The 16554-nt window shown below is 39.2% G+C and overlaps 1 protein-coding gene across 2 annotated transcripts in view; it reads left to right on the top strand.

The window, feature by feature from the left end:
- Positions 1 to 4559: 4559 nt before the first annotated feature.
- Positions 4560 to 16554, top strand: part of ptpn9a (protein tyrosine phosphatase non-receptor type 9a) — a 29266-nt gene continuing 17271 nt past the window's right edge. The window contains exons 1-2 of one of the 2 annotated variants that reach the window (XR_012593682.1): positions 4560 to 5070; positions 13840 to 13983. Coding sequence is in view for 1 of the 2 variants with exons in the window: in XM_074633905.1 (XP_074490006.1) it covers positions 5038 to 5070; positions 13840 to 13983 (177 nt within the window). In the remaining variant the exon portion in view is untranslated. The remainder of the gene's footprint in view (positions 5071 to 13839; positions 13984 to 16554) is intronic. The other variant, XM_074633905.1, reaches the window with a different exon arrangement.

Below are 16554 nucleotides of genomic sequence, written 5' to 3'. Positions count from 1 at the left end.
TATGATATTCAGAACTATTTGTTTTCATGAGTGAATAATCAACAGAAACTAAGAATCGTTTTGTTTTCGTTAGCTTAGAATGAGTCCTTCATATCTACATAGGGAGCGGGTCCTCTTCAGGGAGTCCACCATGTTGCTCTGCCATGTTTCTACAGTAGCCCAGAATGGACAAAACAAGAGAAAGCCTTTCACGTTTTTACATGACCTGAAGGCCACCATAGTTCTCAGACGCGCTTGTGAAACTGCGGTAAGGTGAGCCGCAGAGTGCAAATTGATAATCATCTGTACCGTCTGACTTCCATTGCTCCTAAAGTAGTGTTATTGTGGTAAGGATGGCCTCTGAGCGAGGCAAATGGTGTTACTATGGTTTTGCACTCTGCGGCTTTTGCATTCTTGGAAAGGGAGGAGTGAGCGGAGGGGTGGCCTACTCGGTTGCAATCTGCAACCACACCACTAGATGCCGCCTAATCCTGCCCACTGTACCTTTTAAGAGGCATTCAATTTGCAAATTCTTAGACACAATACCCTCCACAAGGTTTTGCTCAGTACATTTGTGATTCTTCATAAAAACCCAGTTAAATGGGATTTCCATGCAGCCTTCACATAAATAGTCACTTTAAACTTATAATGTGATGCCTGGAGTGGCATCCACACACTATACATCATCTTGGAGTAGCCTGATTTGCTCATACTATGAATCACTTTATCTCCCTCTCCAGCTTTTGCTGTTAAATCAGTCCTTCTCATCTCTTACATGTTTGATGCATTCAAAGACTTTTTTTTGTTGTTGTCAGGGTTGACATGACGTGGGCAGTGCTAAGGCTTTACCAATCACATTTTCCCAAATGACATGATGTCAGCTAGTTTGACAGGAAGTCTATTGTTGTCCGCTCCCTTTTCCCCTCAGTTTGCAAGCCAGACTTTCTCACGCCTTATTATTTACAATCACCAAACTCAAAAGGCTTTTCCTTCTTTAACTATAACACAATATCTATGATGCGAAGGTTAACACAGCATTGAGAAATCTTCTCACACACACTCTCTCCCTGTTTTGCATCACTTTTACAACCTCATTAAAAACACATCAAAGTATGAATGAAAGGCCATCAATAGTCTTGCAGGAAGTGCAATCTCCTGACTGCACTTGGACTAACTTCCCTGTTGAAATATATCAGCAGCAGATAATATTATATAATATTCTATGGAGACCTGCAGTGTGTTTGTGGGTCATATTACAAAGACTTTATTGTACGGTTGGGTATTTTCTGTTTCCTATGATGTCATGCTATTCCTGTAAAATGTACTGGATTATAATGTAGCCTAGGGGATGAATGAGTCGAGAGTTTCACTAATTAAATTGCTATTCTTGCAACCAACTATCGCGGAAGGGCCCGCTCCTATTATTAGTTATTTCCTCTCACTTTCTTTCATGCATTAGTGATGTGCAGTGATAGTTTGGAGAGTGCTGTTGTGATGTAGCTGTATAGCTAATGCATAGAAGTGCACAGTATATCTTAAATATAGACTACAGTGGCTGATAAGCAATATATCAAAGATCCCTTCCTGACACATTTTAAGACATAAAATGCATTTGTCTTATATATTTTTTCACACAAACAAATTCTTAAAAGCATGCTTAACCCATTCTCCCTCAATGAAAAGGAAACAGTCTGTGAATATGCAAATATTTTTAGTTTCCAACAATGTAAATGCTATTTTCCTAAAAGTCCAGTCTCATGTGTGCGCTGGAGTTGCATATTTGACCACAATTGGCTGTAAAAATTTGCAATTATGTCACAAAATCATGCTTGTAAATGCACTTCTTAAACTGAGACTTACTCTAGCCTACACAATCATCCATATCCACGTACGTATATCCATTCAGTATTTATTTCTTTGCACTATTTGTATAGTTTACAACTTACTTTTATTTGTATTTAATTGTTAGTCGTTGGTGCTTTTTTATATATATATACTGTATTTAGATCATATTTATAGTATATATAGACCTATTCTTTCACTACTTGTGTACATAACAGTTCTGTCCATTCTTTACCTTTAGCCTATTTGTCCAGCTTTGTTGTCCTTGTCCCTAGCTGTTATTTCTATTTCTGTGTAAGTGCATCAACAAAGATGCAAAGAAAAAATTCATGAATGTGCACACATAGGAAGCCAATACAGGTGGTGAATGATGTAAATGGTATAAATAAATATCAATATAAATATATATATATAATATATAATATATATATAAATGGTGTCCCTTCAAATATGAAGCCAGTTAGCTTAGCTTAGCATAAAGACTGGAAACAGGGGAAATCATATCCTGATTTTGTTCAAATATAAAATCCACCTACCAGAAACTCTAAAACTCACTTATTAACATAACATTTCGCTTGTATAATGTGTGGAAAACATGAATTAAAACTGAAATTCTCTTTTACAGGTGGTTATGTGCATTACAACAGTATTTCTTGGCTGAGAGCAGTGACTTCCTGTCTCACTGGTTGCCATGGCAAGTTGCTCAGAGTTCTTTGGAAATAGTTAGTAGTTTTCTAGAAGGGAACCCGCCAGTTAGGGAAACTCTCGCGAGATGTATAAGGTTAGGCATTGACCTCAAATAGCTAAGGTTAGGATAGATCGTCGGGCAGCTAGTCTCGCGAGATCTCAGATCAGATTTTGCAGTTTACGGGTTACCTTCTAGACATGACCTAAAAAGTTCACTACATAACCGCCTAAAATATATAAATAACGTAAGCGAATTGTTGTTTTTACACTTGGATTTTATTACACATATATAACATATTTTTGCCTTTGGAAAGAGTCAGGCTAGCTGTTTCCTGTTATGCTAAGCTAATTGACTGCTGCTAGCTGTAGCTAACAGTTAGCTTCATATTTAGCTAACTAGCTACCTTACATCTAGCTAGTTAGCTAACTGTTAGCTAGTTAGCTAACTGCTAGCTAGTTAGCTAACAGTTAGCTTCATATTTAGCTAACTAGCTACATTACATCTAGCTAGTTAGCTAACAGTTAGCTTCATATTTAACTAATAGTTAGCTAGCTAATAGTTAACTATCGTAATGTAGCTAGGTTAGCTAACTGTTGTATCTCTTCTTATCTAACTAACTTTTGGCAAGAAAGCGTCAAACTTGTGCTTAAAGGTCAGACTAAACTCTGCACATGAAGTTACATTATACATTAATTGTTTTAATATATTGGATTTATTACACATATATAAAAAAAAAATTTTGCCATTGGAAAAAGTCAGTTAGCTGTTTCCTGTCATGCTAAGCTAATTAGCTGCTGCTAGCTGTAGCTAATAGTTAGCTAGTTAGCTAGATGTAGCTAATGTAGTTAGCTAACTGTTGTATCTCTTCTCATCTAACTAACTAACTCTGGGCAAGAAAGCTCAAACGTGTGCTTAAAGGTCAGACTCTGCACATTAAAGTTACATTATGCATCTTTAGTGACAAACACATGTTAAGAAGGGCTTTATGTTACAGTTCAACACGTGTCTGTTATAGATGTAAAGTTAGTTTCCTGTCATGCTAAGCTAACTAGCTGCTGCTAGCTGCAGCTAATAGTTAGCTTCATATTTAGCTAGCTAACTAGATGTAAGCTAATGTAGCTAGCTAACTATTAGCTAGCTACATTACATCTAGTTTGGGAAACTTCTCTCAAAAGGGCATTGTTTATGGATTTAAATAATAAAGATGACTTTCTGGTGAATAACATTCTCATTTTTGGAACATTTTATTTGCACAAATCCAAGTATATGAAAGTGAAACCTATAAGTTTAATGTGTTTCATTCTGAGTTTCTTTCTTACATAAAAGCCCTTAAAGTCATGAAAAACAAAAATGCATTTAAACTTCTTAGAATAACAGAAGAATATGAATTACAGGTATACAGCCCATAGCCCTTAATTTAATTTATTATTATTTATGTATAATTTTACACATTTTATTTGTTCTTGTTCTGTATGCACCTTGTCCTTTTACTTGAATGCAATGATCTATGAGCCATGTTGTTTGTAAATTTGAATTTGTTTAATAAAATAAAAAAATAAAAACATTACATCTAGTTAGCTAGCTAACTAGCTGTAATGTAAATAGATTAGCTAACAGTTGTATCTCTTCTCATCTAACTTACCAACTCTTGGCAAGAAAACGCGTCAAACTTGTGTTTAAATCTAAGACTCTGCACAGGAAGTTAAATAATGCATCTTCAGTGACAGTCACACACATTTTAAGAAGGACTTTATGTTATAGTACAATATGTGTCTGTTATTGATGCACATAGTTTAGTGTCATGTAGCTAACTATGTCAGTAAGTCTTCCTCGGTTCCTCCTCCGGATGCAAGCTGACACTCAAAATGGTGATTTTCCTGTTTGGTTTCCTATTTTTATGAATGAAGGCGGAGGAGGAGGAGGAGGAGGAGGTCGTGTGAGCTTTTAGTCTGTTCTGGTCTGAACCACCAGGGGGGGTGGGTAGAGCAACATGCAGAAAGAACAGCAGAGAGAACAGCCTACAATCTCTCCCCCTGTTCAGGTCTCCTCTCACAACATAAAGGCGACGTTCACGGCTTAAAAACTTGCAATTCATGGCATGGAGGAGTCATTGGGCAGCTGCAGCCCTCTGATCAGAGCACGGTAGATCATGCTCTGAAACATCATCGAGCCGAAGCAAAAGCCTCGTCTATAGCTGCTCGAGTTGTCCTCTTTTCCTCTCTTCTCTGTCCTCTTTTTCTCGGTGAAATCCGACACAACATCAGCGTGTTTTGTATCTAGTTATTGGGGCTGATTATCCTGCTTGTTTTTGCAGTCAAAACAGTATCAAGAGAGAAGAAAACATTCAGACTGCAGCGATTCAGATGCCTTCAACTTTGAGCTTGAGGGACAACCCCTAAACTAAACCCCCGTTTTCTACACGAGGAGGACAGACACACAGACATCTCTCCGTCTCCGTCTTCTTCCACTTCATATGAGAAGAAGAAGGACACGTCTCGGTGAAAAGGTGATCAAGAGACGGAGGCACCATGGCAGCTACTTTGTCTGCGGAGGAAGAACAGGTAGGCCCTGAATAATCTTTATGCTTTACACTTCTTCCTTTTCTCTGTGTGTCTAAATGTCCCAGCCTCCTCGGCCCTATAATACCTGGAGCTATTCTGTTGCGCACCGCAGCGAGTCTGGAGACGGACGCTGGTTCAGTGCGCAATGGATATTTGTTGCGAAATATGTCTCCTGAAATGCGGAGCGGAAATATTGTATCGATTTTCTGGCGCTTTATTGCTCTCGTTGCATCACTGTCAGTTTCCTCTCTGAGCTGCTGAGCTCAAGTGTTATTGCGAAACAGGCCGAGCTATCGCCTTTATCCTTTATCAGCCTCCACAGATTGTAAAAACATTCATTCTCTGCTGCTTTTAAAGTTGTTCATTCGTGGGTACAGCAGGATGGGGGGAGAGTTGGAAACGCTGTCTGGTTCCACATTTGGCTCATTCAGGAATGTAGCCTATACAGTAGAAACTTGGTTTATATACTGTCATGCTAAGTAATGTATGGCTTTGAAAAAAACAGGGTACACACATTCACTCATGTAGTTCAATTTCAAGGATAGGAAATGCACTTTTTTTATATATATTCTTTTGTCTTATCAAGAGTTTTATCCAACTTACTATAAAGTGAAATGTTTAAGTTAGCCCTAAAAAGCTATAAACTTAGTTTTGACAAGTTTCCCTTTTGTGACATCCCTGCATATAAAGATATTGGTGATAAAATATGTAGATTTTATATTGTTTTGTCAAGTCATCATCACTAAGCTCTCAAAGTTGATATAAGACAACATCAAATATTGACATTTTAAGGAGCTATAACTGTCTTATCAAAGCCTAAAGGAGTTTCATCCAACTTACTATAATGTGAAATGTTTATATTAGCCTAAAAAAGCTGTTCACTTAGTTTTGACAAGTTTCACCTTTGTTACATCCCTGCATATAAAGATTTTGGTAACTGAAAGTGGCAAAAATATGAAGATTTTACACTATTTTTGTCAAGTCATCACATCACTTAGCTCTCAAAGTTGAAATGTATTAATGTGGTTTTAAAAAAACTGGGGGAAACTGACACATTCACTCATGTAGTCCAATTTCAAGCATAGGAAATGCACTTTTTTAATGTATATTTTTTTGTCTTATCAAAGCCTAAAGGAGTTTCATCCAACTTACTATAATGTGAAATGTTTATATTAGCCTAAAAAGCTGTTAACTTTGCCTAAAAAACTTAGTTTTGACAAGTTTCCCTTTGTTACATCCCTGCATATAAAGATTTTGGTTACTGAAAGTGGCAGAAATATGTAGATTTTATACTATTTTGTCAAGTCATCATCACTTAGCTCTCAAAGTTATTATAAGAAAACAGAAAATATTGACTTTTAAGGAGCTATAACTAGGGAATGTTTTGTTTTGTTAAAATAAATAGTTGCAGATGAACCGGTTTATGTCCATCAATTAGATGGACAATCGTTTCAGCCTTAGCATGATTTAACATACTTTTTTGGATTAAAAAAACTAATTAGTTGAACCTGGATTGCTGCTAAACTCATATTTATTAGTGTACTCTAGTCTAAATACACAAAGTTTAGTTGGTACACATAGCTAGAAGCAAAGCAGTCAAATAAAACAGTCCTGCACTAAATCCTACCTTCATGAAGGTTATAATTGTTGTAGCCTGTCAACTTTATGGTCATTTTGGACGCTGTTTAATTGTATTGTGTTATACTGAGACTAAGAGGGGTCTCTAATATTTTGTCCACCTCATTTATATCAATGAGGGTAGACCTTTTAAAGTTGTATCACCTCTCTTAAACATTATAACCTTCATGATTTATTGCAGGACTGTTGTATCAGACTGCATTAGTTTCAGTTAGGTGTACCTAATAAACTGGCATCTGAGTGTAAATCATAGCATTTATCTTGGTTTGTAGTTTAAATATGACCAATCAAAGCTATAGTGGCATAAACGGTACTAAACCATAAGAAATCCAACAACTAATAGACTGTACTTGCTGTTTTTTGTACATTGTTCATTTTGCTCTCAAAGAAAGGTTACTGTGAGGGGAATAAGAATCAGTTTGCAGTATCTACATTTTGAATCTATGTATGATTTTTTTCGAGTCTTCTTCTTTGGTGCTTCAGTCACGCGCGTGCCTTCTCTTCCCGCTGACTCCTCTCATCATCTGGCCAGCAGAAAGCCTTATCTGGCTACTCCATTTCCTGTGTGAGCCAGGGCCCCCGCTAGGGTACCGGACGCCCTCATTACATCCACAGCCTTGTGGGGGGTGTTATGGTAGAGTGTGTGTGTGTGTGTGCGTGTGTGTGTGTGTTGCAGGGTGGCTCTCTCGGGAGCGTACACGCCGGGTGTAGTGGAACTTCATTCTAAAGGCAGCTGTTAAAAGCATTTCCACTAGACTCGGGGGAAGGGGGGAGTTTATGAGTTACAGAGTGTGTTTGTGTGTGTCTATCATGTGCTTTAGAGAAAATGTGTGTGTTGTTGTGTGCCTGTGTGTTTGTTGTGTGTGTGTGTGGAGTCTACTCCCAGGAAGCAGTGGAGTGAGAGAAATTGGGGAATAGGGAGAGAGTGACGTCATTGACTTCCTGTTTTGGTATTGACTCGTGCCAAATGGGACTCACTGAAGTGAAGCGAAGCCGCTTGGCAACAGCAGCCCTACATTTGTAAATAGGTTAGCATGGCATCTGTAATCAGATAGAAAGACTATGTCAAGGGCAGCCATGAATCCTTTTAAAATGGCATTAAAAAAAGAAGAAGTGCATTAGCCCTGGTGTCATCATGACGCTGCAGTAACCCCCCCCCCCACCCCACTACTTTCCATAATAACCCTTCAATAGAGTTTCTTCCTGCTGAGACATTAATACAGTCACCATGTACAGCATGACTCCTCCTGGCTGGAATGTGAATACAATAGACAGTATGTCAATACTGAGGCATTAATGACCCATTCCTGTAACAAAGGATCATGAAAAAACAATTTTAAAAAATCCTGCCAGTAAGCCAGCATGTACAATACCATTGCCCTGGCACTGATGCATCCTAATGAAATGGAGCTATTAATACAAATTATTTACACCTGTATGTATGTATGGTCTTTAGAGTTCTATTAGTGGTTGGCTACGTGAATAAATTGATCTATCACAGTTAAGGTAACTACTAAATCATTATAAACTAAATTAGTTGAATATTAATCGTGATCAGGATTTTGGCTTCCCACAATTAAATGAACTTGATCGACTGCGATATTGACATTTAAAATGCGTGGTACGCTAATTGAAAACTCAGCTGCATATCAAATCAAGTGCTTCCTAAACTAACAGCCTTACAGCCTGTACATTAGCAGGAATGTGGCACAACATGGACGTAAAAGCAGTGCTCTGTGTTTATATAAATGTGACATGTGGCAATAAAAATATTTTGTCTCTAAAGTCAATGACTAATCATGATAAATAATCGTAATGTCAATATTAATTAAAAAAAGTAATCGTGATTATCATTTTGGCCATAAATCGTGCAGCCCTAATTTTTCCGATTCATGTGTTTTGGGTTTCGACTAGAACATGTTTACATGCTTTAATATTCAAAAAACACTTTATTTTTCTCATACTGTCTGAATATACCTGTATTCATCCTCTGTCTGAAAAGCTCCGTTTTAGTGCCTGTCTCTTTAAGACCCCCCTCCTAAAAAAGCACCTTTGCAAATGAACTTCTCAAGCCGTGGGCGGTAAATGAACCTGCATGTGACATAGGAAGGGGAGCCAAAATCTGAATGGTTTGTTGAATCACATGTTTTCTGATCCAAGGCAGCCCACAAAAACTGACTGGGTTGTCTTATTTCACAGTTTGTGGGTTGGTAGGAACTCCAGATACCCAAATGTATGAGCACAAGCAGTATAAAAGTGAGTTTTTTTGTGATATGTCACGTTTAAATATTTGATCAATCATGTAGAGCTAACACAACTAGTCAAATGTGCTGAAAAATCACTGGTTCCAGCATATCAAATTATGTATAATTGCTGGTTTTCATAGTTTTTTGTGATAGTAAACTGAATACACAGTATGTGGGTTGTGTACTATTGGTCAGAGACAAACAAGTAATCTGCAGACTTCTTAGTGTCTATTATCATTTAGGGAGTAGTGAATGAGGGAGAGATTTTGGACACAGCCGCCGTCTCCCTGTGGCAGTTATTTTTCTCTGATGTCATAGTTATCTGGGTCAGGGTCTCCAACCTTTTTGGACCCGTGGACTTGTTTTTAGGGCTGTTTGGCAAAGAACCAAATACAACTTTATCCACTAACTCCCAGCACAACATGTTCCTACCACAGTGAACCCAATCAATTAGTTATCGACAGTCATTGTCAACACCACCAATGAACAGCTCTTGACAACAAATTGAATTCTGTAATGTCGGCTGTTTATTGTTTAAAATGTCTCACTCGGCTTAAACCGAGGACATAAAGACAGCTGAACCAGTGAATACAGAAAATATAAAGACTTTTGATCAGATACAGACTAATTCTGTTCCGACCTCTCGGTCTGTTTAGCTTCATGTCAGGCAGATTAAGTGTTTCAAGAACTTCGAGGAAAATATCTCTTGCTATATCAGAACTGGAGCAAGTCAAGCAAATATTTATGCATCCTCCAGGAATTGACTAAGTCACTCCTCCGCAGCGAGTCTTCCAGTGGTGTGCTATCATGAAAACAAACTGGTTCATCCTCAAATTCCACTCTGGCGGATATGGCCCCTAGTGCAGAAAAACCAAACAAGACTGGCTTCTCCAGGAACAGAGGGTCACTGCCTGGAGTTGGCAGGCTCTCCTTAAAAGGCTAGGAGAGAAAGAGCAGCTGTCAGACCACTGAAATCTTGGAAACCCGAGTGTACCTGACAGCAATCTGACAGGAAGTTGTCTTTGGCCAACACCAAAGGATTACCGCTTAACAGTGCAACAACAAAGAGCAGACGGCCCACATTAGATGGAACTAGTGGACTTTGTTTTAAAGGACACTACCACAAAATTTGATTATTCGCCTGGTAAAGTTTAATTTTTAAAAAACATTTTTATGACCATAAACAACTCTGAAATAGTGACAAAGATTGAATCCAGATCATTAATATAGCAGCAAACAACTATGTGCTAAAAGATATAGAAGAGTAATGTCCACCTGAGCAGAGAATGAAGTCACTCTCCCTCTGTGTGTTGTAATCCAAGCTTCTCCATGCTTTGTGGACATAGTGCATGCCTTTTAGTGCATGTGAGCGTGCCCCACTGGCTAGCTCACGGCCGCCGATCTGCACTGCTCTCATACGGCGATTACAGCTGACCACCCACCCTCCGGCATTTTCTGAAGCAGCTCCAGATTTGATGTCTTGTTGACATCATATTTTAGTCTTATTGCAGTTTTTTCTGTCAATAATTTGCAATTATAAGCCAAATCATTGCTCCATGCAGTATCTTCCCTCGTTATTCTTTTTCTATTTGTCTTGTTTACCAAGTCGACGGAGCTTTGCACCAGTCCAGCTTGAGCCAAACCCACTTTTAAAGGGCAGAAGATTAAAGTCAGGAAGTCGGCCACTGTCGTCAATTGTCTGAAGCCCTGAGTCATCATCTTCTTTTATTTCCACCAGATCAGTGGCACCAACTAATTGCACACCCACTAAATCCCATAGATATTGAACAAATTATATTTAATAAAAAGGAGAGATGTTTAAATACATTTTGTGAAACACGTCTTCACTTCTCTATAGTCTTTAGCACTTGTATGATAACATGTGGTCATTATGTTCAAAGATGGTCTCTGGCGAGGGATGTGGACAACCTCATTGATCTTTCTCTGGCCGTCCTCTGACTCCTGGTCAGTGGCGTTGACCCTTTCAAAGTTGATGCTCTGACTGGTTTTGGTCTGGTGTTCACAGATGGATGGTGTCACAACACTCCATTCGCTGAAAAAGACCATGAGATTTGTTTGGAAGCGTTTCCACACATGCTATTCCCAAAAGTCAAAAATGAACTCAAAGATAGTATTGTTGTACTGGACTGAAAAGAGACGCTTGCTAACACAATAAAGTATTTGTAGACTTTTCTAATTTAAACTATTCTGTCATAGGAATGCACCCAGGTTTCCCAGTAAAATGTGGACCGTAAATTGTAGTTCATAGTTCAGTTGTGAGGACTGAAATATTTACTAGCCAAGTTATGTTTAAATTGTAAATCTTTTATGCCAATATGTTGTAGAATCAGCTCGAAATGACCAGAGATCCATTCTCTACTGCGCTGAAAAGCTCAGAATTCAGAATAACACCCCTCCCCATGAGAATCGGATATGAAACGACCTCAGGCCTGTCAGGTGCAATCATCCCTCATCCCTTGCATGTTAAGGCATCTGAACAGAGCAGAAGCTGCAGGCCCTCCTGTCTGTGAAAGCACTGGCTTTCCTGAGGGGAGACAGTGGCATCCTGTCTCGAGGCTCAGCGCTCGTCAGTGATCGTTTTGTATTCCTGAAGAGCCGCGGACTCCCAGAACTTGACTTCCTGTCTCCCATGCATGCCCCACCGCCGCTGCGCCTCACCAGAGAAGCGGTACCCTGTGTTTAAAGTGTGAGCTTTCATTGCCTCCTGTGTCGCCTTTTGACGATTCACTGGGTGCTGACTCGCTAACTCTGCGGGTGCTTTGGGTGGTGGTGGGGGTGGGTTCCTGAGGGAGTGTATATAATAAGAGCAGAGGAGGACAGGAAGCTCCTGAAAGACTGCTACATGGCTAAATGCATAAGTTATTTGCAAGATGGGTGGAAGGCCTCTGGGGTAAACACATTTTCCAAATTACAAGTGCAGTATCTGATATGAATTTACTGGTTGTTTTTAAGATTTGAACCAGTGTCTGAATATTGTGTTTGATTAAAAGAAGTGTTCAAAATAAACACATTTTGTAAGATAGCAGACCTTTCTCCAATTAAGTGTCATTACTTAAAGGTGCTAAATGCAAGAATGGGAGCATTTCTATTGCCTCCGCACGGCTCTCAACATGGCAAAAGTTGAGCGGGCGGCTTGCAGCTCCCGTTGGTTGGGATGGTGTTATCAGCTTTAACCGCCGTATGAGAGCAATGCAGAGCGGCGGCCGTGAGCTAGCCAGTGGAGCACGCTCACGGGTACGAACATGAACTAAAAGCACGCGCAGTGGCCCAGATATATCAACAAAGCACGGAGAAGCTCTTATTATAACACACACAGAGGGAGAGTGACTTCATTCTGTGCTCAGGTAGACATTACTCCTCTAACTCTTTACATAGTAAATAGTTGTTTGATGCTATGTTCATGCTCTGGATATAGTATAGAACACCTTTTTAAAGCAGCTGTTTTCAGTGGACAAGCTCTAAAAACCCAGTGTACGCTACCTCGACAGCACCAAATGGCAGACTGACACAGTTAGCAATCAGCTGGCAAACATAGAGGGACATTTAGTGGCTAAAGAGCCAGATATGGTGAGTTATTGGAGACCAAAACAGAGCCAAAAGAAGACTGGACTTATATTCACTAGGTGGCCAGAAACAGACTCCAAATGAATGCTAATGTTGTTCCGTATCTGTTGGATGTGTATTAGGCAACTGTTTAACACTTTTTTTTTTTATCAATTTACAAGATGATGTGTCAGTTAAGTTTCCACTGGCCCCAAGTGGCCAGAAAAGCAGGTTTAATACACACACATTTTGATTTTGTGAATACCTGTTGCAATGCCTAATGTGAAACTAAATAGTAAAGAACAAACACTCAGTTGTCTGTTTTTTTTTAATTTACAGTGGGGGTCTAATTAGTGCCACGTAATCACCAGTAATCCATCATAACGTCAGTCGGCATTTTTAGCTCTTTTCCACTCGGCTCTTGTGACGTTCTTTCCTGTGGCTGCAGCCAGATTTCACAAGAAACTAATTAGCATCTTCATCTTGAAACATGTTAGATGCACATGTGTAAGCTTTACCATCACAGAGTTTGATGGCCAATTAGGCTAATCATCTTCTTCCTGGTGAGGAGGAAGCGAAAAACCTTTTAATTTCATTGCCGTCAGTGTCGTCCGTTCACCAAACATCAATTTGTTTATAACTGAATCCTGCTTTATTAGTTGATATCTCAGCACTCAGCAGCAACTGCATGTGACTGGCTTTACTGCCCAAGTACTATTAAAAGTCTGAGTGCGTTGCCCTGTCATTATTGCAGCTTCATCATAAACACCAGTTCAGCAAGATTCCAGCTTCTTCCCCTCTCATTCTCTTGCACTCACTTTATAATAATGTAAACTGGAAGTTTTCTTTTACTTAACACAATTCCCTGTTCATCGCCATGCTTCTGTTTATATACATCACTCGTCAGTTTTACTTGTTCTTTTTAGCTCAACCATGGACTGGACTTTTTTTTTTTTTCGTGCCTTCATGCCTTTCACAAAGTGCCAACGCTTTCCCCAAGATAGCTGTGGTTAACACGCGAGATGAAATAGCAAAACTGAGGAGTAACTTGTGTAAAACCAATCGTTTTGGTTGGCTGCACAAATTACAGTTCACACATTTAATTTTGTACCTCCCTGCGTATATTCATTCTGTAAACACACCCGCAGTGAGCAGACTATACAACACCAGCATATGAAACACTATCATAGACGTCTTACCAGGCCTGTAGATTGCACTTCCTGTGAGGATGTATCAAGTTTAAAGCCCAGTTTCACTTCCTGTCTGTTTGACCCTTCGATTACGGGAGTACAGAGTTTGTGACCACGTGTGTCTGTTTTAGGCTACCAGGCAGTTTCTGGAGGAAATCAACAAGTGGACCAGTCAGCATGGAGTGTCGCCGCTGTCCAGGGAATTGGCCGTCAAGTTCCTCATGGCTCGCAAGTTTGACGTCCTCCGAGCCATTGAGCTATTCCACAGCTACAGGGTAAGAAGAGACGAGAGAATAATTTATACTAAAAGTAATTTGCAGTTGTGACGTAGCACTCTCTGGTAGCCATATTGGAAGTCTTCATCTCTTAAACAGTGGCTATAAACAACAACTTGTATATCTAAATACATTTAAGATGAACAAGTTGATTAAGTTTTAATACCTATGAAATATTGGGAATTTTTAGAAAATTCTTAGGGCAATCGATTAAAATATTTAATCGCGATTAATCGCATGACTGTCCATAGTTAATCGGGATCAATCGCAAATTAATCACATTTTTTATCTGTTCAAAATGTACCTTATAGGGGGATTTGTCAAGTATTTAATACTCTTATCAACATGGGAGTGGGCAAATATGCTTGCTTTATGCAAATGTATTTACATATATATTTATTATTGGAAATCAATTAACAACACAAAACAATGACAAATGTTGTCCAGAAACCCTCACAGGTACTGCATTTAGCATATAAAATATGCTCAAATCATAACATGACAAACTGCAGCCCAACAGGCAACAATAGCTGTCAGTGTGCTGACTTGACTATGACTTGACTCAAACTGCATGTGATTATCATAAAGTGGGCATGTCTGTAAAGGGGAGACTCGTGGGTACCCATAGAACCCATTTTTCATTCACATATCTTGAGGTCAGAGGTCAAGGGACCCCTTTGAAAATGGCAATGCCAGTTTTTCCTCGCCAAAAAGTTTGGAGCGGTATTTCGCCTCCTTCGCGACAAGCCAGTATGACACGGTTGGTACCAGTGGATTCTTTAGGTTTTCTAGTTTCCTATGATGCTGGTATCTTCATTCTAGCATTAGAGTCAAATTGAGCCCTCTACAACCTCAAAAAGCTTAAGTTGTGTTAATGCGTTATTATCGTGTTAACTTTGACAGCCTTAAAAAATTCGTATTGATTTCCACCAAGTTGGCACTGGAAATTGGCGCATTCATGAAGACGATTCAAATAACCTGATAAAATCTGCTGCTTGTGAGGACTGGGTATCGTTTGAAACCGTACCATTTTGCACAATCGCAACAATTCAATAACTGAGATTAGGCACTAATATCAAAACAATATTTTTTTTTCGGCACCTTGATTTGGGATATATAAACATTTAAACCTTTTTTTCCTTTAATACATTGTGCCAAACTACTCGGGGGATCAATGTTAAATACAGAACTTTGCCTGCATACAAGACTCCAAATATCAGGAAATATCTGATCAGAGAATAAGTAAACAAGCCTAATCAGTCAACTTAAAGTACTGGACACTTTTCAACAACCGATGTTACCAACACATTTTGGTTGTTCTCTTCCACTATTAATCTTTGATACTCAGCCCGGTCATACTAAAGTTATGAATGTTACGTTACCAGAAAAGAGATGTCTCATCATCACTCTACACCGTGCAAACATGACAGACTATGACCTTTTGTCTCTTTCTCGGCTCAGCTCAAGGTCGTGGGTGAAGGGAAACCTCGGTGGCAGTGATGCTCATGGCTTCTGTCAACAGGTTTAACCAAAGTCAACAAAAACCCAAAGCTGCTTACTTTAACATTGATGGCCATTTGGAAAGCTGCAACAGAGCCAGAAGAGGCAAATGTCTTTATGTGAAGACATTTTTTAGATGAGCTGACTCATCTCAAGCAATAACTCAGGTTGTTTCCAGTTTTCGGAAACCTAAATTTAGAGACATATCTATCTCATAAACCTAAACACTTTTTCTCTTTGAACATTATCGAGAAAACTACACCCACATTGGAACAATCTTATCGCATTGTACTGAATATTATCTCCATTATTTCCACAGAACCATTTGAATTATATTAACCTCTTGGACGATTATGACACGGCTGCAAAATCTGTAAGAAGTGGCTGCTGACACATAACTGCTACTACCTTTGTGATTATTTCCGATGGAAAGAAATAGCTGATGACATGTTGCAAAGGACAACATACAAAAGTTTTCAAAGGCATTTTTAAGACGAAGGATAGCAGTCAAACAACACAGAGATAGAGGTTGACTCTGAGGTAGAAAGGTGGAGGTCATAAACTGCATCTTCACCTCACTCACAGCACAGTAACATGAGGCCTTTTTTTCATTGAACAAATGTCTTAATAAGACCTAGTAGTAGCCAAGCAAGAGATCGCCTAAACAGATGCACCAAAAACCTGGTGCCAGGCACGCACACACACTCGTACTGAATTATACTCCGGGGGGATATTTCAAGACGCAGCATGCAGGTTTATTCAGCTTTCCAGAGAGCTTTGAGCTTATCACAAAATAAGTGTTGTCATCAGCAAAGCTCATTGGTTGATACAGCTGAGGTTGTGTGTTATGAGGTTAGACTAAATGAGGAACATAAAGTTTTACAGGGAAGGGTGTGTTGGGCCTGCACACTAAACACAATGGTAGAGTTGAGTATTTCTAGCGTTTGCAAGATAAGTGAAATAAAAGAGCTGGAAGGTGGTTTCTCTGTACATTAGGTTGTTTATTTTTGGATCTTTTGGATCTTTTTTTTGAAGCGTTAGAGGCGAACAACAGCTGTGCATCTCTATTAA

The sequence above is a fragment of the Sebastes fasciatus genome, chromosome 4, assembly GCF_043250625.1.
Source record: "Sebastes fasciatus isolate fSebFas1 chromosome 4, fSebFas1.pri, whole genome shotgun sequence".
NCBI classification, from domain to species: domain Eukaryota; kingdom Metazoa; phylum Chordata; class Actinopteri; order Perciformes; family Sebastidae; genus Sebastes; species Sebastes fasciatus.
This window is presented reverse-complemented; position numbering and strand designations above follow the sequence as displayed.